We start from the raw sequence: 25522 nt of genomic DNA on the forward strand, positions 1-25522 counted from the left end.
CAGGAGCCCACTGAAAAAATCCATTTCAGTGGTGGCCAAACACACACAGCCACTACGCTGTCATATTCGGCACAGTGTCACTTTCTTGCCCTCGATGCTCTTCCTTAGCATCTCCACCGGCTTTCTTGGCAACGCCTCGATCCCCTGACCATCCTTTCCGTCCTTCTAGATTTTTTGGGCTTTCAAGTGTCTCCAGTCTTTGACGTCGTTTGTTGCTGTCGTCACGTTCTTGGACCTTGGAAAGCTTGGCTTTCTGGGCCCGTCCTCTTGTTGGCCAGCACCGGACCTCAACTGGCTGCATTCCGTTGTTGTTCGTCGCTGTTCGTGCATTGTTTTTACGTGATGCTAAGCCTTTTCCAAGACTTTTCTGACTGTTTGTATCCCTTTTCTTCGCAACGTGATGTCGACTCATCGTGTTCTGGTTCGCCTGTCTGACCGATGAGAATCTTCTTTCCGTGCCGATGGTCACACAGTGCATTTCGTGCTAATTGTCATAAATGTACAAAGTATTATTGTGTGAAGAGCGGCCCCGATGGGGTAATCATTATGTGAGAACAATTCAGAGATGGAGGACAATAAAGGACATGAAAAGAAGAATATCACAATCAGTGACTTGTTCTTTCAGGCTCAATGCAAGATCAGCACGTTTCTGTGGTCATCCATGTCCTGGCCCATTCGCTGAAACTCGCAAAAGCACGTCTTGACACGTAAAATGTCACGATGTCTCACACAACAGGCTGTGGATGACCTCCAGCCGCCCAACACATTCGTAAGAAGCCGAGACTGGACACTTTTGCAAGGTCCAGCCCTGTCAAGCCCCTGTTTTCTTACTTCGTCATTCCCTTGTTTTTTTTGTTATCATTTTTCATTTTCCGGTACATGGCTGCCCCGCTCGTTGAATCCACTCTACGTCGAACGTGATCGAAAACCAAATGAGCACTTGTCTCTCTCCAGTGAGGTACATCTTACAAAGTATCTTTGACAAGAACAACAACAGCAAATCTGAACACGATACTCCATTCACCGTCTCCCCGCATGCTAGGCAATGGGCCCGAAATTGTCCAAAGACGAGCCCCTGAGGTCAATCAACCGTTGAAAGAGAACATGGGTACGATCATGTGCGTCCGGAATGAAGTCATATGGGACATTTTTCTGCATTGGGAATGACAACACAAACGACAAGGAAGAAACGGTGAGGAGGTAGGTGAAAGTCCATGAGAAAATGTTCACGACCAAAGAAAAGCGGGACGAAGGTGAGCGTATACTATAGTGCCTGTAAAGAAACGCGTTGTAATAGACCTTACAGACGACAGGCCACCGCAAGGGGATGTTAGAGCCGAGAGTTTCTGTTCTACGCTCATTCCAGTATTTGCAGCGTCTGTGTAGCCGTTAACCCGCCTGTAGCCTTCCACAACCTCTCGGCACACACCTATCTTGATAAACCAGGCCTTTAAGCCCACAGCACAAGGGCAATTACCTTTAACTCGAACACGGCCAGTGTTTCCGAAATGGTGAAATGAGCTCCAAGAAAGAAATACTGACAGGCGGAATGTACGAGAAGGCTCTTCTGCTGTGAAAGAATCAAAAGAGAGGAGGCGAGACACCGCGAGAACGAGTTCAAGGAAACGAGTGCTGTATTTCAGGCCTAACAGTCGCCAACCTCACTGAATTACTCCCTACTGAACAGTTATTTTTGGGTCACTCGCTGTTCTCGCCATCAACGCTGGCGCCAAGACCGGCCGCCAAGGCCAAGGCAAAATGACACAGCCAGACCCACCCCCAGAAAATTCAGATATGGATCAGGTGTGCCAGAGGGGGCGTGTAGGTTCTCTGATTCTTTGTCCAAAGAAGGAAAGCTCAAGGGGTGTGTCACACAATTGCACGCCCACGATGCCACTAACACGAAAAATCCGGGGGAGTGTATCCAAAACGAGACTTTTGCCTCGCCTGTTGCTTCGCTTCTTGACGTGTTATGTTTTGTGAGAGGAAGCCAAAGGGATATATAGCAATGGGTGCCCGGAAAAGACACGAGTTTTCATGACGACATTGAGCTCAGTTCTTGTGTCTTTTGCATGTTGTTGACTTTTTGTTGTTTCCAGCTTCCGTATTAACTCCTTTGCTCCTTCCTCGTTTGCCGTTTACCTCGTTGTCCTCCTTCCTTCCTCTATACGCTTCATGGCTTTGGATCAATAACGACAAATAGCCTCCTTTCTCCCCTCTCCTCCTCCTTCAAACACCGCCAACTGTTTACACGCACACAACCACCACGATGGCCGCCTCAATAGCATCAACGACGCCCGCCAAGTCCGCGTCCACTTCCACGCCCGAGGTCGCCTCGTGGCAGGATGTCGGCTACCGCTGCCCCCGCCCGGGCTTCTTCCTCGGTGACGACGGCTCCATGGCCACCGCCAAGGTCCTGACGCCTTCCAACGAGCTCCCGGCGAAGTGGAACATGGGCCGCCTCAGCGTGCTCCCTCTTGAGCTGATGCACCAGATCGTCGACGACCTGGCCGAGACGGACATCCGCGCCCTCGTAGCCCTGCGCAACTGCAACCGAGCCTCTGCGGCTGTTGTTGACAGCTTCCCCGACTTTGCTACCGTGGCCGCCTTCCCCCGAGCCCTAGGTGCCCTCGTCTGCCTAGCTCCCCCTTCTCCGACAAACTCCTCACAAATTTCACTCCGCGCTCTCGCCAAGTGCCTCCGCACTACGTCCTGCGCCAGCTGTCTGCGCCAGCGTGAAGCCACGGGCGACACCAGCAGCGACGTCCCCTACGGTGACTTTATTTACCTGCTGGCGCCCGAGCGCGTATGCTACTCCTGCTTCCGCTCCCTGCCCGAGTACCTGCCCGTAGCCCGCTTTGCCGCTGCCGGCAACCACTTGCCTCAGCTGCACCAGCAGCACAAGGATTTGCTGGACAACCAGCCCCTGACAAGAATTACCGTGCCGCCCGGCCGGTATGGCGTGCTGGCGCGCCTAACACAACCGGTTGACCTTTTTGACCGGCGGGAGGTCTATGCGGCCGAGGAGCCCGCGGGTTTGGACGACGAGGGTAGCAGCTCGTCAGCCAGCACGAGCACGAGCCTGAGAAACATTACCACACCCGAGGTGGACCGCGTCTCCACCGTCCGCGGCCGACCTGTCGTTTCTGGCAAGCGCGGTCTCTCCGTCTCGCCTACACCCGGCAACTCTACCCGACCCGACCCTCTGCGCTATGCCGCTGTGATCCCCGCTCCCTACTGGGCGCTTGACAACAAGACCGTGCGGCCTACGGCCGAAACCCCCGTCGACCGCGGCTACGCATGCCGCGCCTGTGCCCAGACCGACCGCAAGTCGGCTGGGCATGCCGGCTGGGCCGATCCGCTGGCCCGCTACACTGAGAAGGGCCTGCAGCGCCACGTTGCCGATCCCCGCTACGGCGGTCGTGTCCTGCGCCGCCGTGTTGGCCTCACCGACATTTACGAACACGACGCGCCTCGCCGCGGGCACTTCCCGCCACCCATCGAGTTTGGTGCGACGGCGGATCTGGCACGGCGGTACGAAGCTGTCATCCTCGTGCCGGCCGGTTCGGTTGTTGGTTCGCGGATGTAACACCATCTCCGACAACGGGGACCACCTATCTGCATTCATGAATGAACGAGAACAAGGGCACGTATCAAATAAAAGTTTAATATTTGGAATTTGGGAACAACAAGGTCATTGGGATCGATTGGATTTTTATTGTTTTGTTTGGATATGGCATTTACAAGGGTTTCATACATGGGTATACGGGCGTCCAAAAATACTTTGCTTCATCATAAAAGTATGAACAGCATATGAACAACATATGAACATAATAATTATTATCATTACCTTGTCAAATATCACTTTGCAATGACAAGAATGGAAGATTTGACGAAATTTATTGATAAACCAATAAACCATGTGACAGATACATGCAATGACAGTACTGAGTAAGGCTGTGATGAGAATGTGATGTTGGTGAGTTACCTCACTCATCAGTGAGGGTCCGACATGGCACGACTTGTACATGACTACGATGAGTAAAATTCAAATCTGCAACGACCGCCGGTGATGACAGTTTGTCAGTTAAAGGTTCTGAAGACGAATGTTAACAGCGACAATAAAAACAGTCATATTCTCTTCATCACTACAAATACCATTCATCTCATCTCTATTTCTGCCAGTCATTTCCCGTCAAACTTTCGAAGATTCACCTTCAACAGATGCAAAGCAGGATATCAACATTATCACAGTCAAATAAAAAAATACATCGGTCCAAATCCAGCTCACACACCAGCCAGCAATATGGGCCCCCTGTATATTGTCGTCTACGCCGCTGTAGCGCTCTTCGAGGCCATAAGGGACCGGCACGATAGGACCTTTCGGCGCCGCGATAGGATTTTTCGGCGCAAATCGGCCGCCCCTATGGCTTTGATTGCCTGCATTTTGTCTCTTGTTCTGGTCAAAAAACACTTGGTCGACGGCACGACGGCCAGTGTCATCCTCCTGTTGCTCATATTCCGCAACTGGTACAGGAGGTGTATATTTTTGATCGTTTCATACCTGTTTTACTTGCAGGGCATTCTTGGCCTTCGCACTGTGGTATGAACATCGTTATGGTAATTACATTTTACGGCACTGGCAACCCAAACTACAAAACGTCTATTCGCCAACACCGTCCTCTGCCCAGTTCCTTTGCCATCTATTCCGTCAGGTTCACCCCTTCTTGGTTGTCCCGTGCTGCCGGCGGACGCTTGCCGCCGGCCCGCATACGACGACGGGCGTCAATGTAACGCATGTACTCCTCGTACGTGTTGGGCAGCACACGCACGTCCTTGGGCACCGTAAAGGTGTAGTGGAACTGACCCGTCACGCGTGCCGTGCCGTGCTCCATCTCGCGCACCTTGCTGTCGACACGCACATGGACACGCGTCAGCGGTGGGCTGTTGTCTCTGCTGCCGTCGCCACCGCCACTTGCGTCGTCCTCCTCCACCACGGCGGGGTCCGTGTAGACCACCGTCGCCGTCAGGTACAGCACGCTGCCCACCGGCACCGGGCTCCGGAACGTGCACGGGTCGGCGCTCACAAACGTCGGCCGCGCGTGCGCAAACGACGCCGCGCAGCAGAAAGCCAGCTCAAACGTTTGCTTCAAGTGGTACCCGCCGAAAATCATGGTCTGGTGCCGGTTGCGGTACTGCGGCTGCATGATGGCGGCCGTCGACAGCTGCGTCTTTGCCATGGCCAGCACGTTGGGCGGCTGCCGCAGCGGGCGGTGCGGGTCGTGGTACTCGATCTGGCGCAGCCAGATGCGGTGGATCAGCGCCGACTCCTCGTCGTCCGGCTCGACCTCGAGCAGCGACGTCTTGCGCTCGGCGCGCTGGGCCATGGCCTTGGCGGCGCCGGCCTGGAACAAGGCCTCCTGCGCGGGCGTCTCGCACACGAGCCGCGGGATCGGCGTCGGCTTGCGCGTCAGGGGGTCGAGGGCGACCATGGTGAACGTGCACGTGAGCAGCAAATCCTCGGGCCGGCTGGGCTCGCCCTCGCCGCGCGCGCGCGCGACTTTGCACGTGATTTCAGCGCTGCTGCCGCCCGCCGCGTACGTGACCATGCCGCTGTACTCGAGGTCGCAGATCTCCGTCAGCGGGTGCGCGAGCTCGATGCGGTCGACGCCCGCCGTGACGGTCGTGACGCCGCCGCCCGTGTGCTTGTAGACGATGATGCCCGACAGGGCGTCGAGGTCCATGAAGATGGTGCCGAGGCGGATGTGGCCCGACGAGTTGATGTAGGTATCGGACAGCCAGGGGTCCTGGCCAAGCGGCAGCACGACGCGGTGGTAGCTGTCCGTCATCTTTTTGGGTGTCAAGTCACGCTCCTCGCCGCTGGTTTCCGAAGATCCGACTGTTTGGCCGTCCTGCTGCAACCGGAGCGCCTCGATCCACGGCATGGGCAGCCGCGTGTCGGTCAAGCCGCGAAACACGCCATCGGTGCGCTGTGGCAACGACGTCGTGAAGCACCGGCGGCATCGCGGTGTTGAGGAGGAGGAGGAGGAGTAAGAGGAGGGATAAGAGGAGGGACCAAGCTGAAGTCGACCTGCAGCTCGAGTGGAGGGCCGTGGGGTGCGGGCACGCAAGACAGACAGCAGCCGCTTGGCTGCTGTGCCTGGCGAGGCCATTTGCTGTAGTAGATCTCGTTTCTGTATAGTTGTGAGCTGGCTGAAAACAATCCACGAGTTTTGGAATACGGAGGTGCCGGTGCTAAATGACACCAAAAAGTCAACGTCCACGACAATCGTGAATGGAAGATCTCCACTTGGAGCCGGTAGTGTGCTGTCCACCAATCATACGCCCGCCAAATCGCCGGTCTCCGCGAAGTCCCCCGATGCGGGCATAGTTCGAGGCAGCGAGATAATCATATGAACTGGTTTCGACCGAAGGCCAAAGAGTATCAGCTTGTGCTTTACTTTGGGTATCGACAATTTGTACAGAGAGGTATACGGAGTAATTTGCTGTATTTTCAGCAATGGTTTTTCTCTGTACAGTCATGTGACTGTTGCTGCTCCCATTCTTTCCCAAAGCGGGTTGCGTTCTTTCGTGGTGTAAGTGGAAGTCACGACTGTCACGACTGGAGCAGAAGAATACGCTCTCCTTCCCTCGTGACTGTCGTCTTTGGTTCGGACGTTCCTGTTTAATCTTGACATTATTTTTACATTCGCGCATCATGACACCGATCGCTATCTGTCCGGTCTGCCCAGGGGACGGATCAACTACAGCGTGCTGCAGAGTCATGGCACCGACTGCAACGAAATGGCAGGCTGCAAGGCGACCGCTTGCCTTGGCCAATATTTCCAGCTGATCACCACCCTTCTGGGAATAAACATACGGCCTCACAGAAAACCAAGCAAGCGACACAGTTTGCAGCAGCTTGCAAAGGTCTTGCAATATTAGTAGATAGCTCTTCAGTTTTTCAACTTGGCGCAGCGAAAGCTTGACTTTTATCTCATGCGCCGGCGATACGTGTCGCCCGCCTCTTTCTGCACCTCCCCTACAACGAACGACATTGCAGCTATGTTCTCGCCGGGTTGGTTCGCTTCAGCCCGATCAAATGAAACAGAAAGGTCCACGAGCTGAAGCGCTGCAAGCGGGTGCCAAGGTAATCGTTGGCTACACGTGCTTTTACACCGCCCGCCGCTTTGAGGGTGACCGGGACGACGCTTTTGTATTGGCCACATGGACCTCGGGAGGACGATCCTTATGACTGATCCCAAGACGTACCGCATTGTGAGCATTGCCGACTGGACATGGCCGGGTTTTTCCACGAGGCTAGGAGCTGTCTTACGTGCCGGTAATTACATTCAAAAAAGCAAGTAGGAGGCACACCACTGGGCCTTCTTCTTTGGTACCTTGGAAGACAAGTAGCGCACGTGAAGACCTAGCTTTACACCTTGTCCAAGGATGAAAGGTGCATGGAGGGCATTTCCTTGTGCTGGTAGTAGATTGTGGACTGGCATTGCATGCAATTGGCGACCGACATGATGGCTATAGTAAGCTGTAACGAATCACTTGGCAAAGGAGTATTATGGCCAGAGAAAGAATGTATGCTTTGCAGAACGACGAGCGCCTAGCCGCAGACGTCACCGCAGCCGTCGGCTGCTCGTTGATGTGTACCTGGCCTTCCTCTTTTGCAGTCAAACTTTTGTTCCATTCATAGACATGGCGTGGCACCCTTTTGTGCTCAGTAAACGTGAAAGTTCCCCGATCCGCATAAATACATTATAGATATAGTGTACAAATCAAATGCAATCATGTACATCGCTCATATACCGTCTCATGTGCAGAAGAGACAAATCAAAACAATCAATCGTCGTGACAGGTTCATGCACCACTCCCTACTTCCACCCGCCTTAAAACACCGACGATCCGCGGTGCGGACTGCCCGGCAGCATGCTCACGGACGGCGGCATGGGTGTCCGGAGAACACTGTTCATGCCGAGGCCGCCGATGCTGCTGCCGGGGTTGCTCGTGTTGCCCATAGAGGACATGCTGGGCGCCATGGACGGTGCCACCACGGAGGCCGACATGGATGCGCGTGCGGTGGTGCTGCCGTCGTCGTCGTCGACCATGCGCGGATACACAAAGAAGGAAAAGACGTCGATGTTGTCGAGCTCACAGAGCGACGTGACCTGCGTCGACATGGGCTCGGCGCCGGACTGGCGCGACGTGGACGTCAGGGCCAGCAGGTCGTAGGCGCTGCGGCGCATGTTGCTAAACGTGATCTGGCCCTGGCGCCCGCGCTGGGCGACACGGGCCAGGGTGGCGGCGTAGTGGTTGGCGACGGCCCAGTGGCGGCCGACATGGCGGAGGGTTTCAATAAAGAAGTCGATGCGGGCGTGGCTGTCGAGCGGCTGGGCAGCGCTTCCGTTTCCGTTTCCGCCTCCGCTGCCGACCCCTCCAATGCCTCCGACCCCCCCAACCGCACTCTGGCCCGGCGCTTCCTGGACCGAGGCATGCACCAGCAAGACCCGCGCGGCGATCCAGAGCGAAAAGGCAAAGGGCGGGCCCAGCAGGTCCAGGCCGTTGGCCTCGCGCAGGTCGCGGGCAATGTCGGCCAGGGAGTGGACGGCCGAGAGGCAGCGCTGGACGGCGTACTGCGAGGGCATGAACAGGGTGGAGCGGGCGGTCGGGTAGGCGGCGGGGGCGTGCAGGCGGACGACGGCCGTCACGTAGGCGCTGTGGAGCATGAACCAGTTGGCGACGCGCGAGGCCGGGTCGGAGTGGCACAGCGCCGAGATCTTGCTGAACTCGCTGGGCAGGCCGCGCAGCCAGCCGTCGAGGGTGGCGTCGAGGGCCTGGTAGGTGTTGCGCCAGCGGGCCATGTCGGCCGACGAGTTGATGTCGACGGGCTGGCGCAAGAAGTCGTGGATGCGGCTGAGGATGCGCAGGAGCTTGCAGTGGTACGAGAAGCTGCCGAGGTGCTCGGCCTTGTTGGCCATGGACGAGGCCGTTTCCGAGAGCGGCGTCGGCGGCGGCATGTGCGGCATGTGCGGCATGTGTGGCGTGCCGGCGGCGGCAGCATACTCACTGCCCAGGTCCGACCAGACGTAGGACGAGCGCGTCTCGACGGGCACGTTTCGGGAGAAGAGATCGTAGGAGCAGGGCAGGAAGCGGTGCATGGCCGCGTCGTCGAGCAGAAAGCCGCCACCAGCGCCGGTCAGCGACGTCGTCGTGGCGGCACAGACGGTCGCATACCGGTCCAGCAGGTAGACGACCCAGCACAGCCGGCGCCGGCCCTCGTCCTCGATCCACGAGTCGGGCTTGCTCTGGTGGATGGGGCGGGGGCCAGGCGACGACGACGCGCTTGTGTCGCTGTCCCCCGCGCCTGCTGCTGCTGCTGCTGCTGCTGCTGCTGCTGCTGCTGCTGTTGTTCCAAGTCAACAGGCGACGGTGCCAGGTAGACACTGACCTCGTCGCACAGTCCGAGCTGCCGCACGTTCTGCGCCACCATGGCCAGCAGGTTCCATGCCCGCGGCCCGCTCGACGTGCCAAACTCGTCGAGGCTGACAATCACCAGCGCCCGCAGCGCCGGCACCGTGATGTGGTCCATCGCGTACAGCCGCACGACCTGGCTCGACGTGGTGTGGTAGTACTCGCGGGCCTCGGGCGTCAGGCGGGCGTCTTTGGAGAAGCGCAGCGTCGTGGCCACAATGGCATGCAGCAGCACGCGGTCGGGCTCTTCGAGGGACGTGGCGCCAAAAAAGGTCCCGAAGATGGTCTTGCGGTCCAGGATGGGGCACCACGTGTTGCAGTGCTTGAAGAAGAGGTCGACGAGCGTGTAGAGCATGTCGTTTGGCGGCAGTTCGGCCGTCGGCGGTTTCGGAGTGCGAAAGGGCGTGGATGGTGGTGCATAGCGGTGTTGGCTCTGGTATGGCTGAAGGCCTCCGCCAGCCACGGTCGATGCGTCGTCGTCGTAGTCGGCGCTGCCGCTCTGCCAGATCATGCTCATGCCGGACGATGTCATGGGCGGCGGCAGTGACACGGCCCCTGGCGTCTGATTGTTGTGGTTGTTGTTGTTGCCGTTGCCGTTGCCGTTCCCCGTCGAGGCATTGGGCGTGCCCGAGTTGGCGTTGGAGTGCACGTCGTCGTCGCCGCCGCGGAAAATGCTGCTGCCGGCGGCCGTCAGCGATCCTAACGAGGGCGAGACGCCATCGTCGTTGCTGCTGCCGGGGGCGCCCCGTCCCGAACCAGCGGCTGCGCTCCGCCGCTCAAAATCGGCGGCATGGTCTTGCGAGATGTGTTCCTCGACGCGCCGGCCGAGCGCCCGCAGCAAGCTGTCGATGCGATTGACCTTGGCCTCGAGTTCGGCGTTGATGCGCGTGCGGCTGCCCGGTGTCTGCCGTTTCAGGTAGACGCACTGGCGGTTGTGACGCGCACACCAGGAGCAGGCGGGTTCGGCTGTGGTGGCGGTGTGAGCACAGGGACGTCCGTGATATGGGACGCGTTTATGTGAAATACCAATGGAGAGGACAAGGACATTGCCTGGGTGCACGTACCACGATCACACTTGACCTTGCGAGTCTTGCAGAGCTCACATCTGCAGAGCAAGGAGTTAGACAAGGCTGAGATCAGGAGACAATCGACACGAGAGTGGACAAGTGTCGACATTTACGCCACGCACAGACTTCAAACCATCTCAAACACCAACTTACGATATCTTTTGGTCCATGTCTCTGGTCCGCTTGCGCGGCGTTGTGGTCGGGACGCCCTCGCCCTTGCGGTGGCTCTGGTCTTGGCCCAGGCTGTCCAGGTCCGGATCCAGATCCAGGTCCTCGCTGCTCGGGATGCGGTTGCGATTTCCGTCCTCGTTGCCTATCGCAGCCTCAGATGTTGTTGCAGCCTCGCGGGTATCCTCGTGGAAGTCGTGCGACGCACGCAGCCTCTCCACGTGGCCGTGGATACTGCCGTGGGTATCGCCGTGGATATCGCCGTGGGTCTTGCGTATCTTATGCGGTCTTTCCAGGTCCACGCGCTGTCGCTGTCTCGGGGGCGTCGGGTCAGGCGAGTCGGGCAGGTCGGGCAGGTCGGGCAGGTCGGGCAGGTCGGGCAGGTCGGTGTTCGTCGCTCCTGTCTTGTCGCCTGCCATTGATAACGTGAATATAATCCAATATAGAAATAAAATAAAGCCAATCAACGAAAAAAGTCCCCCAGCCCGAGACTAGACAAGGCTTATACGGAGCACAGCCGCTTCGGTCTGGTGTGCGTCTCCGTTTCCCCTCGGCAGTCGGTACCAGCAGTCCGTTGTCGATGTTCCAAATGCACTCCGTCGAGGGCGTATGCCACCGTCACCTCACCCTCCAAGGAGGAGCCAAATGCGAAATGGGAAAGGCAGGGTGTGAGACGGACACTATCTGGCCCCTCTTTTTTTTTTGTTGCGCAGCAAAGCAGTTTTCCTCACCAAAGGTTGCACCCGCGTAATGCTTTCCTTGTGACGAGTCCTGGGGAGGTTGGATGGTCAGAGAGGGGGGTGAGATGGGTGATTCCAATGATTCAATGACCCTGTGACCCAGTGATGTTGACACCGGCCAAGCCTAGGCGCCTCGGGGCCTCAGAATACGCCGTACTCCGCTTTGCAAGTGAGCGGAGAGCCTCTGCTTCCCTTTGTGGCCTCCGTATCTGTCCGGGCAAAATGCAGAACCGTTTGTGCGTCTGCGGCACGGTGCTGCGTTCAAAATCTCGGGGGTCTTCGGGGGGGGGGGGGTATAATTTGAATATAGAGTAAATCTCAAGAGGTTAAAAGCTTAAACGAAAGACAAGTTCGGTCTCGGGCTCGGTGTCCCGGGTCCATGGTTTTATTTTCTTTGGCATGTAGTAGCCCATACAAACGTAGTCGAGATGTGAGGCAAAATACGTTTTGTCATAGGCTCAAATAAAACGGCCCCAAAAAAGTCCCAAAAAGGTCACAAAAGGGACCCAAAACGGCCCCAGAAAAGATCCAGAAAAAAACTAGACTCAAAAGAGTCTGCAAACAAAAGAGGTAGAATAAAAAAGGAATCCATACGGCGCCTCGACAATTCAAGATCCACCACTATGGCGAAACACCGACTTTTCTAGGACTGCGACTGGCGAGCAGCGGAATTAGCAATTGGATGCAGAAAGCCGCATCCATGAACCGCAGACTGCAGACCGCAGACCGCAGACCGCCGATTCCCTCAAAGAATAGGGCGCCTCTCGAGCCTCGTAACAAAACGAACAAGTGGCGCAGGCGGCCGCTAAGCAGACTTGCGTTTTCCTGCCTTTCGGGCCTTTCGGCTGGGGGTCTTCATTGAACTTCTGGACAGCCCCTGGTCACCCTGGCCGGACGTCCCGCAGGCTATCTGATTGGTACGACATACACACTACGACAAACGAAGATGTATCGGCGAGGGTCTGTTTGTGAGCACTGACTCCAACTGATTCCAACTGCTCCCTACTGCTCCCTCTTATTGTTCGATTCCCCTCTTCTGACTGCTCTCACTACGGCCGCTTTACGATGTTTTGAACTCGACTGCATTACGTTTCTTTCCTGTTTGGGGGTGCTTTCTTCGTGTCATTCCGTCGGCTCTCCGCCCAGCCATCATCTGCATCATCCGTCCGTCGTTATACCGCGGCGGACTCCGCAGTGGCTTCGTCGGTGGTGGTCTGCGCACGCCAACACGCCAATTGGGAAGGAGGTGAGAAATGTTGGCAAGAAAGGGCAAGACCGAAAGAGACGTAAAAACAAATGCAAATAAAAATAGGAATTTAATCGACAAAACTCTCCGACCAGCAAGAACGAACCACAACAGCGCCCCACACCGAGCGGAGGCAACTACGTCGTAGGATCGCCACAACGGCGCTACTGAAAAATGCGACATACAAAGGGGCGTTTGCAGTCGGTACATGCAGTAACAGACCGAAGAGTGGTACCGTCCAAGTGGGCTCGTGGGCAATCGCCAAGAGTTCAGACGTTGCACCCAAATAGGCACCTAGAGCCGGCTGCGAAAGACTGCAATGCAGCCTGCAAGCTTGCATGCCTGCAATACGGCCAGGAGACTGTGACAAATCCTTTGTTCATGATTTTCTACTTGGCCGACAACACGAGCTTTGACGACTGGGGACCGTCGGCGGCTCTACAAACGGTCGCGCGAACGGTTCATGTTTTGTCCTCGTCTGGTTTTCTTGCTCAATCGGGCGATTCTCTCCTGAATCTCGGTGCTCGTCGGTTGTGCCCCTCTCAATCCACCCCTGTCTTGTTCGATGTCTTCGTTTTTGCTCCTCTTTTGCTTTCTTCGCTTCCCCGTGTTCCGTTCTTTTCTGTTTTATTTGTCTGCTTTCTGACATGCTTTAAGAAAGACATGCTTTGCCGACTGGTCCTACGGGAGTGTTTGTACTCCGTACAGAATACGTAGTCTCGTTTAGCAGTGCGAGGCAGTCCATCCATGTGTATCGGCGTCTTTATGTGCAAAGTAGCGTCAAGTATCTGCGCCAGTCTAAATAAGTACCCATTTTCTTTGTGTCCCCTCCCCCCCTTTGTATCTCCGTACCGTGCCGTCATACACTACTCCCCTTTTCGGACTATATGGCGGAAACACCGAAACAGCGAGAAAATCAAGAAAGCGCGAAAGCAAGAAAAAAGGGAAAACCACCGAAACGGACAAAACGAGGAAATAACCAGGAGGGACCACTGTGAAAAGAACAGCGAAACAACGAAAACGATCGGCATGCATCAAAGGAGGCTCGATCAGGCGTGTGCCAAGAAAACTGGAAGCGTGGCCATGACGAACGTCATTTTCGAACTTGGACCACGGACTAAGGATGCACGTAAGTTCCCAAGGGAGAGCTACGAGTAGAGCTGAGGTGTCGCACTACTCAAGAACACCGAGCTCCGATAGATGCCACTATGCTGTACAGATTGGAGACGCGCATGTCGCAGATTGCATGTCGCAGATGATGCCATCCCGCCGATCGATTGAGATGCGGTGGAAAATCGATGATAAGCTATGCTGCAGGTCCGGTATTCAAAAAATAAACTGAGAATGGAAGCGACAAAAATAACGAAAAATGTAAAATGATAAACAACTTGCAACGCGAGCTGAACAAGGACGTGATAATGTACATAAAGAGCATGGAGCGACTTTCCTTCCTGTGCTTTCTTTTTCTTTTCCATAGGCCTCCGTCGCCGTCGCGACCTTAGTTGGCCCAGCCCTTGCACATCTGCACGGCCTTCTCCCACGTCGCGAACCGGCTGCTGGCCGCCTCGGCCGTAATGGCAGGCTTGAAGATGGTGCGGCCCTCGGTGTTCACGCCGTCCAGGTCCTTGAAGTCGTTCCACACGCCCACCGCAATACCGGCCGCAATGGCCGCACCCAGAGCCGTCGTCTCGCGCATGGCGGGGCGGTTGACGGGGATGCCAATGATGTCGGCCTGCGTCTGCATAATCAGGTCGGCGTTGCACATGCCGCCGTCCACAGCCAGCTCCGTCAGCGCCTGGCCCGAGTCCTTCTCCATCGACTGCAGGATGGCCTTGGTCTGGAAGCAGGTGGCCTCGAGCGTGGCGCGCGCCAGGTGGCCGCGCTGGGTGTAGGCCGTGATGCCAAAGATGGTGCCGCGAGCGTCGTCGATCCAGTAGGGCGCGAACAGGCCCGAGAAGGCCGTGACAAACGTGCAGCCGCCGTTGTCCTCGACCGTCTCGGCGAGCGCGCTGAGCTTGGACGACGAGTCGATGAAGCCCAGGTTGTCCACCAAGAACTTGACCGACGAGCCGGCGACAGCAATGCTGCCCTCCAGGGCGTACATGCGGCGGCCAGGGCCGAAATCAAAGGCCACCGTGGCCAGCAGGCCGTTCGACGAGATGACGGGCTTGGGGCCGACGTTGTACAGCAGGAAGCAGCCGGTGCCGTACGTATTCTTGGCCAGGCCGGGCGTGAAACCCTTTTGGCCCACGAGCGCGGCCGACTGGTCGCCCAGGCAGCCCGTGATGGCGGTGCCCTTGAGGACGGTGCCGGCGAGCGAGCCGTAGGCGCTGGGGTCGGACGAGGGGACGATCTTGGCGAGACGCAGCTTCTTGGTGTCGATGCGGAACCAGTCGAGCAGGTGGTGGTCGTAGGCCAGCGTCTCCAAGTTCATAAACATGGTGCGCGAGGCGTTGGACGGGTCCGTCACATAGACGTCGCGGGCCGTGCCGCCGTTGAGCTTGTAGGCCAGCCAGGTGTCGACCGTGCCGAATGCCAGCACGCCGCGCTCGTAGGCGTCCTTGACGGCGGGCACGTTCTCGAGCAGCCACAACAGCTTCGAGACCGAGGGATACGTAGAGAGGGGCAGGCCGCAGAGCTGCATGAGCTCCTTGGAGCCCAGGCGGTCCTTGAGACTGCGCACCAGCTCCTGGGAGCGCGTGTCCGTCCAGACAATGGCATTGTGCAGCGCCTTGCCCGTGGTGGTGTCCCAGACAACGGTGGTTTCACGCTGGTTGGTGATGCCCACGGCCTTGATCTGGTTGCGCGTGTGGCCCTGCTTCTCAAACTGCTCGACGGCGCCGTCAATGCACTTCTCGACGGAGCTGATCAGCTCCTCAGGGTCGTGCTCGTGCCAGCCCGGTTGCGGATACTTTTGCGAGAACTCCATCTGGTGCAGGGCCACGACAGTGCCATCGGGGCTGAAGATGAGAAAGCGCGAGCTGGTGGTGCCCTGGTCAATGGCACCGACAAAGGTCGCCCCGGACGAGGCGTTGGTAGTCATTGTGAAGCGGTGGGATATACGTGCAATAAAGTGACGAAAAGGGGTATAAGTGGAACAGGATGGTGTATAGTCGCAAAGATCAGACGAAGATAGGCAAAATGCAAAAGTAAAATGGGCGACGCACTTGAGGATGCAGAAGAAGAGGAAGAAAGGGCGAGGGGGAGGATGAGAAAGGCCTGACAAAATATAAGACAAGAGAGAGACAAAGCTGTTGGCTTGCGAGTGGTGCTTAACAAGGACAATGACAAAAAGCTACTTGCCAGCTTATTTGTAGGGTCCGCCGTCTGCACGTGTAAGGGACCAGTCTAACAAAGCCAAGCTCCCCCTCTCCCCTCTCTCTCCCCTCACGCGCCCTCGTACGCGCTACCCCTCGGGGAAAGAATACACCTCGATAGACGGCAAGATGGATATCATCCATCCCATCACCACAAAATATTGCGGAGACCTCCACAAAAGGTGGGAAATGTGGAGAGTTGTCACCGCGTGTGGGCGAGCGCATGGCAGGCTAGTTATTTTGGTCTTCTTTTATCGTTTTGGGATGTGGCCGGGGCGTGGCATGTGAGTAACGGGTTCGGCTGCGGACGATGTTAGTCGGGGGCGTTGCAACTTGTCGTACACCAGCTGACTGGGCGAGCTGGGGTAACTTTTGCTGTCTTTCTTTTTGTGTTGGTCCTTGTTTTAGTCGGGTCTTTTGTTTCCAGCACAGCGTCTCTCTCCTCCGTCACAGCCCTTGCCTTGCCACCTCGCTTGCTACCCCTCGTCCTCCATCCGGGGTCGTGGTAAGAGTGCCGTCACCCCAGTAAGACACAGATTCGATAGTTCTCACCGACGCATGCTCTTTCGTCTCGGGAGTCAGACATCAAGGGGGGTGCGAACGATCGAGACGATATCCTGGGGGAGCGTGCCCAGTCCATCCAGTTGACATCTCGGGGTCTCCAAACCGAATAAAACCGGGGACAGCTCGGGGTGGCTGACGTTGTTTCCCCGCGTAATTGGATGGGAGCGTCAGTGAGAACCCCCGATTTTGTTGGCGTAGCATCAAATTACCCCGTACTGTCGGCTGCGCGGAGGGCATCTGAGGTCATGCTGCGGCTGCTGTAGTCGAAAAGTTGGAACCAATGCTACCCCATGTGTTTGCCCACGACGTTTTGGGGTTCAGTTCGCTGCAGCCTTCCCCTCCCACCACCTTCCCACCTTCCCCGTTTCCCCCGTCTCCATCGCTCCTCCTCGCCAAGGCCTGCCCCGTGGTTCTCGCTCGCTCGCTGCACGCGCCCGTCGCTCCTTCCCGATCCCGAATATTCGGTGACCCACCCCCGAAAAATGCACCCCAGGATTTGGAGTGCCTCGCTGTCGCTCGCTGTTCCTTCTTTGGTCCCCGACCACGACTTTCCCCTTTGGTCTACCGCGCACTTTCCTCAGCGCCGGTCTTTCCTTGCCCTGCGCGCCGGGATTGCTTTATTTCCAGCCACTTTCCAATTCCGTTCCGTCGTCTCTTTGGTCTCGTTTTCCTTCCGTTTTTGTCGCTTTCCTGTTTCTCTGCCGCAGGTTTGTCGCCTCCTACGACATACGTAACAATTGGCCACCACATCATACTGCACCATACCGCACTACACTGCCTATTATGGCAGCATCCGGCCGCCAGCCCGGCGCCGTCCCAACCTCCTAACCTACTAACCTCCTAACCTCCTAGTCCCCAGGTCACGCCCTCTAGGCCCTCTCTCGCTCGCTCGGTCAACGCCTCCCGTGGTCCGTCCATGAGATCATTTTCTTAGTTTTTGTCTCCGTAGTTCGTCTCACAATCAGCTCCCACTATCCATAATTCTCCATTGTAATTTTTGCCTCCAGGATCCGTTCTCACTAGCTGCCCTGGCCACCCCATTCCCATTGTTTTGTCCTTCGTAATTGTGCTCCACAAGCCTCGGATCTGCGACCGTTTTGCAATGTCTTTTCTCTTGTTTTCCAGACGCTTACACCTTACGAGCCTCCTTTGTGATCTTGTACGTCGTACACCCTCCCCCTCCCCTCCCCCCCTGGCCTGAGAACACTCGCTGCTCCGTGCTTTCCTGTCAAAGTCGACCCCGGAAACATCTCCCCATCCTTCTTTTTGTCCTTAGCGTATTGTACTTTTTTTTTTTAAAAAAAAAAAAAAAAAAAAAAAAAAAAAAAAAGTTTACTTAATTTTTTAGACTATTTGCAAAATTGGTATTTTATGATTTTCTTTTCTGAATTCCGTGTCCCTCGTGTTCTTCTCCTCACTCTCTTCTCCCCTTCATCCCTATTTTCTCGTCTCCTTATTCTCCCCCCGACCCATTCTTCTCCATTCCTTCCACCCTTTTTGTATTGCCCATACCAGCGCATCCATCCCATCTGCCCATCTATATCCACACCATCGCTTCGCTCTCCACGACCCCGGTACCGTTGTTTTGGAGCTAAACCACAGCCGAGCTCAAACCCCTGGTCCTGTGGTCATCACACAGCTTGCCACGCATCTCATATAATCACCAACGAGCATATATAGAACCAACTGTTCCCCGTGGGGAGCGATCAACATTTCTCTCGATCATCTTCTTTCCACGTGCATCTTCTTCTCATCATCAGTCATTGCCCCTGCGGGCTTCTTTTATCCTCTACTCTTCTTTCTTCCTCCCTTTCCACTCTCCTAATTCTTTTCATACTCTCCTTTCTCTCCTTTCTCTCCGTCCACAATGTCTGCTTCAGACGACACAATCGAGGTCCGCCAAAAGAATACATCCGTCGACCACGAGAGAAAAGACATGAACAATTCTGAGGCCGTCAACGCCGAGTACGCGGGCGATGATGCGTCCGAGGACGAGCAGCCGCTCCTCTGGAGTCGGATCCGCAACTACTCGCTGGACTTCTTCTCCGAATTCCTAGGCACCATGATCCTGATCCTGTTTGGTGACGGCGTCGTGGCTCAGGTCGTCTTGTCCGACGACAAGAAGGGCGACTACCAGAGTATTTCGTGGGGTTGGGGGTAAGTTTTGTTCCTGGGATCCAGAATAGAGTCGAGTCGACAGCCGCCCTTGGTCACGTATTAACAAAACGCAGTATCGGTGTCATGCTGGGCGTGTATGTCGCCGGCAAGTCGGGTGGCCATCTCAACCCTGCGGTCACGCTTGCCAACTGCGTGTACCGCGGCCTCCCCTGGAAGAAGTTTCCCGTCTACTTTATGGGGCAGCTCTTGGGCGCCATGACCGGCGCTGCCATTGTCTACGGCAACTACCGCTCGGCCATTGACCAGTTCGAGGGCGGCCGGAACATCCGCACCGTTTCCGGCCCCACGGCCACGGCCGGCGTCTTCTGCACGTACCCGGCCGCCTTCATGACCCGCACCGGCATGGTCTTCTCCGAGTTCATTGCGAGCACCATCCTGCAGTTTGTCATCTTTGCGCTGACGGACGCCAACAACATTGGCGCCGGCCCGTTGACGCCCCTCTGTCTCTTCTTCCTCATCTTCGGCATTGGTGCCTGCTTCGGCTGGGAGACGGGTTACGCCATCAACCTGGCTCGTGATTTTGGCCCCCGGCTGGTCACCTTTATGATTGGCTACGGCCACGAGGTCTGGTCGTTTGGCGGCTACTACTTCTGGATCCCCATGGTGATGCCGTTCCTGGGCTGCCTGTTTGGCGGTTTCCTGTACGACACGTTCATCTACACGGGCCCGAGCCCGATGAACACGCCGTGGCTGGGCCTGAAGCGCCTGGTTCACCCGCGCAAGACGCGCTCGCCCTGGGTCGTGTCGAACGTGTAAGCGTCGAAGCCCTCACTCACCACACAAGCAAAAAAAAAAAATACCCTACAAGACGCACAAAAGTATACAAGAGGTCATGCTGTAGCACTGGTACATTTCATGCGTTTACTGCCATGTTTTCTACCCTTTTGTTTTTAAGAGCCATATATGCGCTGTTGTTTTTTTATTTTCCCTCTTCTACCATGACCGTATCTATGTATCTATTCTATCCACTTGTATATATTACCATGTCATCATCTACTGCTGGCCAATTTTGTCGTTAAATTTTGTTTCTCCATTATGTTTTGCTTCTTGCTCTACAAAACGCTCTTGCGGATAAGAGATTTTGTTTGTCTCGCCTGTCCTCCTGACATTGGCTCGCATTCCGGAGCCGCGTACGATCCGTGCACGGAACCCTCCTACCTCCTTAATACTATCACTACGAACTCTTGATCCATGCACTGCGTGCCAGTCATTTTCGCTCTTCTCCCGAATTGCAACCGCAAGCTTGCCATGGCCAAAAGTCCAGTATAGGACCTAGCAGGTTACCAGGGTGTTCTGCCATTATTTTTACGGGATAAGCACTTTCTGAATACTATGTATTCGTCTTACCTCGGATCGTGGGTTGATTATGGCGTGCAGAGTACTTTCAAAGTCATGACGACGTGTCCAGCTGGCGACTGCCTTTGGTGGTGCATAGTTTTACGTCTAGTTCTTGCAAAAGGACGCTTCATCTGACAGATTGGCCATAAACAGATGGTGAATCTTGGCGTGATGAGTGAACACCCTTCGCCGCCAAGGCTCGATCGCCGTGTGCTGTAAAGTACACTGGAATTTGCTGTCATCCCGTTATTGACCGAGGCAGGCTGTAGCGATTGTCAGCACTGCAGTTTAGCTGGCTTGGCCTGACTCGACACTCGCTTGGCACCCTAATAAGAAAACCTACGATTCCTCGGCATACTCACCCACTGTTCGGCCAGGCCTGCTCGACCTTCTACAGCCGTTCTAGGGGCAACATCGCTTTAGTGCCAGAAAAATTGGCGGGTCATGCGAACAGCCCACCATCGACAAAGGAAAGCATTTTCTGTCAAAACTAAAAAAAAAAAAAAAAAAAAAAAAAAAAAAAAAAAAAAGAGAAAGAAACATTCAGCCATCGTGCTTGGTAGACAGACATGTCTGCCGGTTCACTTGAAGCGAAGGCATCTCTTATCCTTTACGCGTGTAATGCCAACTATGGGCTCTTCACGCCAAGTACGATTACAGAATGTTGTAGAGAGGTAGAGCGGAAACAGCAGGGCAAGGAGAGCAGCATGGTGAGTTGTAGGCGATGCAATGGCAGACAAACAGGTGAGGCGAGAAAAAGAGGGGACGTCTGAGGCGCAGAATAGTCTCGTGAGAGAAGTGCTCGTAAGCCCCCTACTCCTTCATTCTAAGGCCCGTACGATGGTATTTCTCTTCTTAGTAAGAAAAGCAGGAGCCGAGAAACAAAGGGTGAAGCCGTGCCCGAGGCCCAGTCATTGAGAGTCACAGGATCGTGCAGCCACATCCGTGGGCGCCGCCGCCTTCCGTCTTCCGCCAGGCACAGCTGGCGCCACGAGGTCAAGACGAACGGCGAGATGACAAGGTGACGGGACCAAAGTGGAAGAACCTCGTGGACGAACGGCAGCAGCCCATGCCAGGCCGAGAGCGAAAACCACCCCCAGGGACTCTCCACCTTGGTGATTCCTGGATGATGCCGGTAACGTGGTGTTTGTGACTGAAGCCTGTATTGTACTTTTTCTTCTTCGTTGGACTTTCTGCAAAAGACGTTGACGAAGCCAAACTCTGTTTTCAACGGTCGCCACGGCTCCAATCATCGTCCGCTCTTGTCCGCTGGGCGATGGCCACAATGAAGCGTGAGTAACCTAACTAGGCTAGTTACGACTTCCGTTTTGGGATCGCTTCCCGGGCTCAAATGCCCTGCCTTATTCCTAACTGTGTCTCTACATCATCATCACCGCATGATCCAGCGGCTTCAGATCATTGCCATTGCAGAAGCTGCTGGCACCCCGCTCGAAGAGCAATGAGGGGAAGAAAGCACTCAAAGTCTGGGGAGCTGGAGTCAGAGTCCCTGTCCTTTCGTCTTGCTGTTATCGTTTTCGCCGTGTCGCCCTGTCCTTTGGTCACATATGTTGGTGAGCTCTTCTCCTCTTTCTGTCCCTGGCTGTGTCGGCCCTTTTCTTTGCCTCTTCGCCCATCTAGGACCTCACTTGCATTATCTGCTCCGAGGCTACGTTCCCCGTCCCTCCTTGCTTGGCAGAAGAGGGTAGACGAGGATCCCGGTGGGCGTGCACCGAACTACCGAAAGATGACTAATCCTCGCTAATTCGGCGCTACCATACCGAATTTTGACAAAACTCGGTGTTCGGCATGCTGACACCGAGCTCCCAGGCACAGGTTCGCGCTAACATCTCTGTCATTTGGAGAAGGAGCTCCACGAGGCTGAACCTTGCCCCCACTTTGTGCCTTCTTTTCGTCATCGCATTGTTTTGCCAGGTCCGCCTCCTCGTTCCGAAGCCCCCTCGCTCCTCATCCATTCATGGAATTTATCGCCTCCGTACACCTTCGCGTACTTCGGGCCATGCCAGCGAAACTGCACCGAGGATGAGGTCCTCTCGACCTAAGATGCCGTCTGCTGAGTACGAGGACCCCCACTAAGCCAACCAGCTCGCCAGCTCACATCAAAGGTGCAAAATGGTGCGCACCTCCAGGCTCGCAACTGGAGACGAAAAGATGGAGAACGGGCAGCTCGGCCTTCTCACATGATTGGCGCTGCAGACCAAGCGAGGTATGAGCTGTGGAGAAACACGAGGATGAGAAGACGAGAATGGAGACAAGATGGCCAGCTCCGACCAGTTTGGGGCAGCACGGGACGTTCTCCTGTACCTGTGGGAGGCAAAGACGACAAGCCGTGCAACTCGTGTCGGGGAGATTAGACGATGGTTTGTTCTTGCTGCCGTCTTTTCGCCCGCGCCAGAAGCCACCCCGACATACATCGCCAATCATCAGACGAGAGTGGTGCCGTTTTGCGTCTGATTTTTCCTTTTTTTCCTTCTCGTTTTCTTTCTTTTAATTTTATTCTTGGGCCTGGTTGAGTCCTTTGTTGGCGTCACTACGTCAGGGCAATTATCTGCGCGTCCCGCGTGTCGCTCACTCGTCCCTACATTCGCCCGTCCAAGAGGCCCAGACGGCCGTCATTTCTCCGTCTTGATCGACTAGTGCGCCTTACACACTCATAGCAATACCCGACCACACCCAACTCCCCATACAAAATAGCCCCCAGTCATCTTCCCATCTTCTCCCACGCCGGCCATAGATCCGCCGGGACTTTTGTCTGAACCTTCTGTTTGCCATTTTATCCTGCTTGATTGGTTCCTGAGGTCTTTTTGAGACGTTTGCATTTATTGCCCGTTTGGGACGGACCCATCTTCGTTTTCACATATCTTGAAACTGCCTCCCTGTCTTTTATTTTTGTTTTGCTTCCTGTTTCCTTTTCTCTTCTTCGTGTTCCCAACGACGACATATTCGAACGATACCCCAATACAGCGGAACAAACTGGAAATAAATACTGCTACCCGGCAAGACAGCAGTACAATAATTCCTACAACACTCCAGCACTCGGCATCGACTTCGACTTCGACCTCGGCTGGAATATTAACATCGACGTCGATCAGGACTGACGACGTCCTGCCGCTTTCGCCCTCCCTCCTTCTCTCACCGCCACCACCACCGGCTCTCACAACATGGCGTGGCGCCTCCCCCGCGTCCGGCGGCCACTGCTCGTCTCGGCCGCCGCTGTCGGTGCCGTCGTCACTGGCGGTACTCTAGTCTATGCCACCACCAAGAGCCGCGGTGCACCGCGTGTCGCCATGCCCATCGTCCCCGTCCAGCGTGATGCCCGCGGCAACATCCAGCCGCCTTCCTTCCGGTCCGCCAAGTCCCGTGCCGAGCAGATTGCCGACCTGCGCGCATCACAACCTCAGCCCACCGACCCATCACTACCACATTCTTCTGATTCTGCCTCCTCCTCCTCTTCACGGTCCGAATACGATCTCTTGATTATCGGTGGCGGCGCCACCGGTACCGGCATTGCCCTCGACGCTGCCACTCGTGGCCTCAAGGTCGCCCTTGTCGAACGCGATGACTTCTCGGCCGGCACGAGCTCCAAGAGCACCAAGCTCGTCCACGGCGGTGTGCGGTACCTCGAAAAGGCCGTCTGGAACCTCGACTACGGCCAGCTGGAGCTGGTCATTGAGGCCCTCGGCGAGCGCAAGACGTTCCTCGAGATTGCACCGCATCTGTCCAGCCAGCTGCCCATCCTTCTGCCCCTGCAGCACTGGTGGCAGGTGCCCTACTTCTGGGCTGGCACCAAGGCCTACGACCTGCTGAGCGGCTCCCAGGGCCTGGACGGCTCGTACTGGATCAGCAAGTCCAAGGCCTTGCAAAAGTTTCCCCTGCTCAACGCCGGCCATATTGTCGGCGGCCTGGTCTACTACGACGGCCAGCAAAACGATGCCCGCACCAACGTGTCCCTGGCCCTGACGGCCATGCTCTACGGTGCCACCGTCGTCAACCACGTCGAGGTAACCAGCCTCGAGAAGGATGCCTCCGGCCGTATCATTGGCGCGCGCGTTCGTGATATCCTGGACGACAGCAACTCAGACGACGCTTCCTTCTCGATCCGCGCCAAAGGTGTCATCAACGCCACCGGCCCCTTCTCCGACGGCATTGAGCACATGGACAACCCCACGAAGCCCGAGATGATCTCGCCGTCGTCCGGTGCCCACATCATCCTGCCCGGTAACATCTGCCCCAACGGCATGGGCCTGCTGGATGCGTCCACCTCGGACGGCCGCGTCGTCTTCGTGCTTCCCTGGGAGGGCCGCACCCTGGCCGGCACCACCGACAGCCCGTGTGCCATCGAACGCAGCCCCGAGGCCACCTCCGACGACGTCAATTTCATCCTGACGGAGGTCCGCAAGCTCGTCTCGCCCGACGCTCCGCTCTCGCACAAGGACATCCTGTCCACCTGGTCCGGCATCCGCCCGCTCGTCAAGAACCCGCACTCCAAGAACACCGAATCGCTGGTTCGCAGCCACCTTGTGACCGTTTCGCCCTCGGGACTGCTGACCTGCGCCGGTGGCAAGTGGACCACCTACCGCCAGATGGCCCAGGACGCCGTTGACGACGCCATCCGTGCCTTCCACCTGACCCCTGCCCGTGGTGTCGCCCTCGAGGCCATTGGCGCCACCACCACCCCGTTCACGCCCGCCGCCACCACGGGCGCCTGCGTCACCAAGTCCATTCCCCTGATCGGTGCCCACGGCTTCTCCCCTGCTCTCCCTGCTCAGCTCGCCGAGGTGTACCCCAGCGTCGACGCCGATGTCGTGCAGCACCTTGCCGCCAACTACGGCGATCGCGCCTGGACCATTCTTGCGTCGGAGTCCGCGGCCGCCTCCCCATCGCCGCGCCTGATCCCGTCGTTCCCCATCACAGAGGCCGAGATCCGCTACGGTGTTCGTAACGAGTCCGCATGCACCGCCGTCGACGTCCTCGCCCGCCGTACGCGCCTCGCATTCGTTGACGTCCAGGCCGCCCGCGAGGCCCTCCCCCGCGTCATTTCCATCCTCGGAGACGAGCTCAAGTGGTCCGACGCTGTGCGGGCGCGGGAGTTTGAGCAATCCGTGGCCTATCTGAAGAGCATGGGTCTGGAGCAGGTGCGGGCGGCCAATGCCGCCTCGGCCTCGCAAACGCAGGCCGTCCAGGAGAGTGTGCGCAAGCCTGCCTCGGCACCGGCTGTCGACTGGGACGTTGAGAAGACGGGCACGAAAGTTGCCGGCACAATATAAATTCGGGCAGACGAGACAAGTTTTGAAATGTTAAAACTCAAGGGCGGTTGTTTATGACGGTTTCCTTTTTCTGATGTTCCCAATCTGCCTTGCATATCTTCTACCAGCATTTTTTCCCCCATTTTTTGTACTTGGT

General features: G+C 56.4%; 7 protein-coding genes across 7 annotated transcripts; 4 read left to right on the forward strand and 3 right to left on the reverse strand.

Annotated features, from left to right (window-relative positions):
- Positions 1 to 2269: 2269 nt before the first annotated feature.
- SPBR_02847 (uncharacterized protein) lies at positions 2270 to 3589 on the forward strand (the record flags this gene model as incomplete). Its single annotated transcript, XM_040761150.1, has 1 exon — positions 2270 to 3589. One exon carries the CDS (start codon positions 2270 to 2272, stop codon positions 3587 to 3589), a length of 1320 nt encoding a protein of 439 aa, XP_040620365.1.
- A 1114-nt stretch (positions 3590 to 4703) lies between these two features.
- Positions 4704 to 6024, reverse strand: SPBR_02846 (acyl-CoA thioester hydrolase; the record flags this gene model as incomplete). Its single annotated transcript, XM_040761149.1, has 2 exons — positions 4704 to 5990; positions 6016 to 6024. 2 exons carry the CDS (start codon positions 6022 to 6024, stop codon positions 4704 to 4706), a joined length of 1296 nt encoding a protein of 431 aa, XP_040620366.1.
- Positions 6025 to 7901: 1877 nt separating this feature from the next.
- SPBR_02256 (uncharacterized protein) lies at positions 7902 to 11137 on the reverse strand (the record flags this gene model as incomplete). The annotated part of the gene is made up of 4 exons (XM_040760559.1): positions 7902 to 9317; positions 9461 to 10449; positions 10548 to 10588; positions 10704 to 11137. 4 exons carry the CDS (start codon positions 11135 to 11137, stop codon positions 7902 to 7904), a joined length of 2880 nt encoding a protein of 959 aa, XP_040620367.1.
- A 3065-nt stretch (positions 11138 to 14202) lies between these two features.
- On the reverse strand, positions 14203 to 15747 carry SPBR_02737 (glycerol kinase; the record flags this gene model as incomplete). The annotated part of the gene is made up of 1 exon (XM_040761040.1): positions 14203 to 15747. The coding sequence occupies one exon, from the start codon at positions 15745 to 15747 to the stop codon at positions 14203 to 14205; it is 1545 nt and encodes a 514-aa protein (XP_040620368.1).
- Positions 15748 to 18452: 2705 nt separating this feature from the next.
- SPBR_02998 (uncharacterized protein) lies at positions 18453 to 19519 on the forward strand (the record flags this gene model as incomplete). Its single annotated transcript, XM_040761301.1, has 2 exons — positions 18453 to 18742; positions 18817 to 19519. The coding sequence occupies 2 exons, from the start codon at positions 18453 to 18455 to the stop codon at positions 19517 to 19519; spliced, it is 993 nt and encodes a 330-aa protein (XP_040620369.1).
- A 1212-nt stretch (positions 19520 to 20731) lies between these two features.
- SPBR_03151 (uncharacterized protein) lies at positions 20732 to 21564 on the forward strand (the record flags this gene model as incomplete). The annotated part of the gene is made up of 3 exons (XM_040761454.1): positions 20732 to 20749; positions 21039 to 21236; positions 21508 to 21564. 3 exons carry the CDS (start codon positions 20732 to 20734, stop codon positions 21562 to 21564), a joined length of 273 nt encoding a protein of 90 aa, XP_040620370.1.
- Positions 21565 to 23280: 1716 nt separating this feature from the next.
- SPBR_02472 (glycerol-3-phosphate dehydrogenase) lies at positions 23281 to 25386 on the forward strand (the record flags this gene model as incomplete). Its single annotated transcript, XM_040760775.1, has 1 exon — positions 23281 to 25386. One exon carries the CDS (start codon positions 23281 to 23283, stop codon positions 25384 to 25386), a length of 2106 nt encoding a protein of 701 aa, XP_040620371.1.
- Positions 25387 to 25522: the final 136 nt, after the last annotated feature.

Source organism: Sporothrix brasiliensis (assembly GCF_000820605.1).
Source record: "Sporothrix brasiliensis 5110 chromosome Unknown Cont17, whole genome shotgun sequence".
Taxonomy (NCBI): Eukaryota; Fungi; Ascomycota; class Sordariomycetes; order Ophiostomatales; family Ophiostomataceae; genus Sporothrix; species Sporothrix brasiliensis.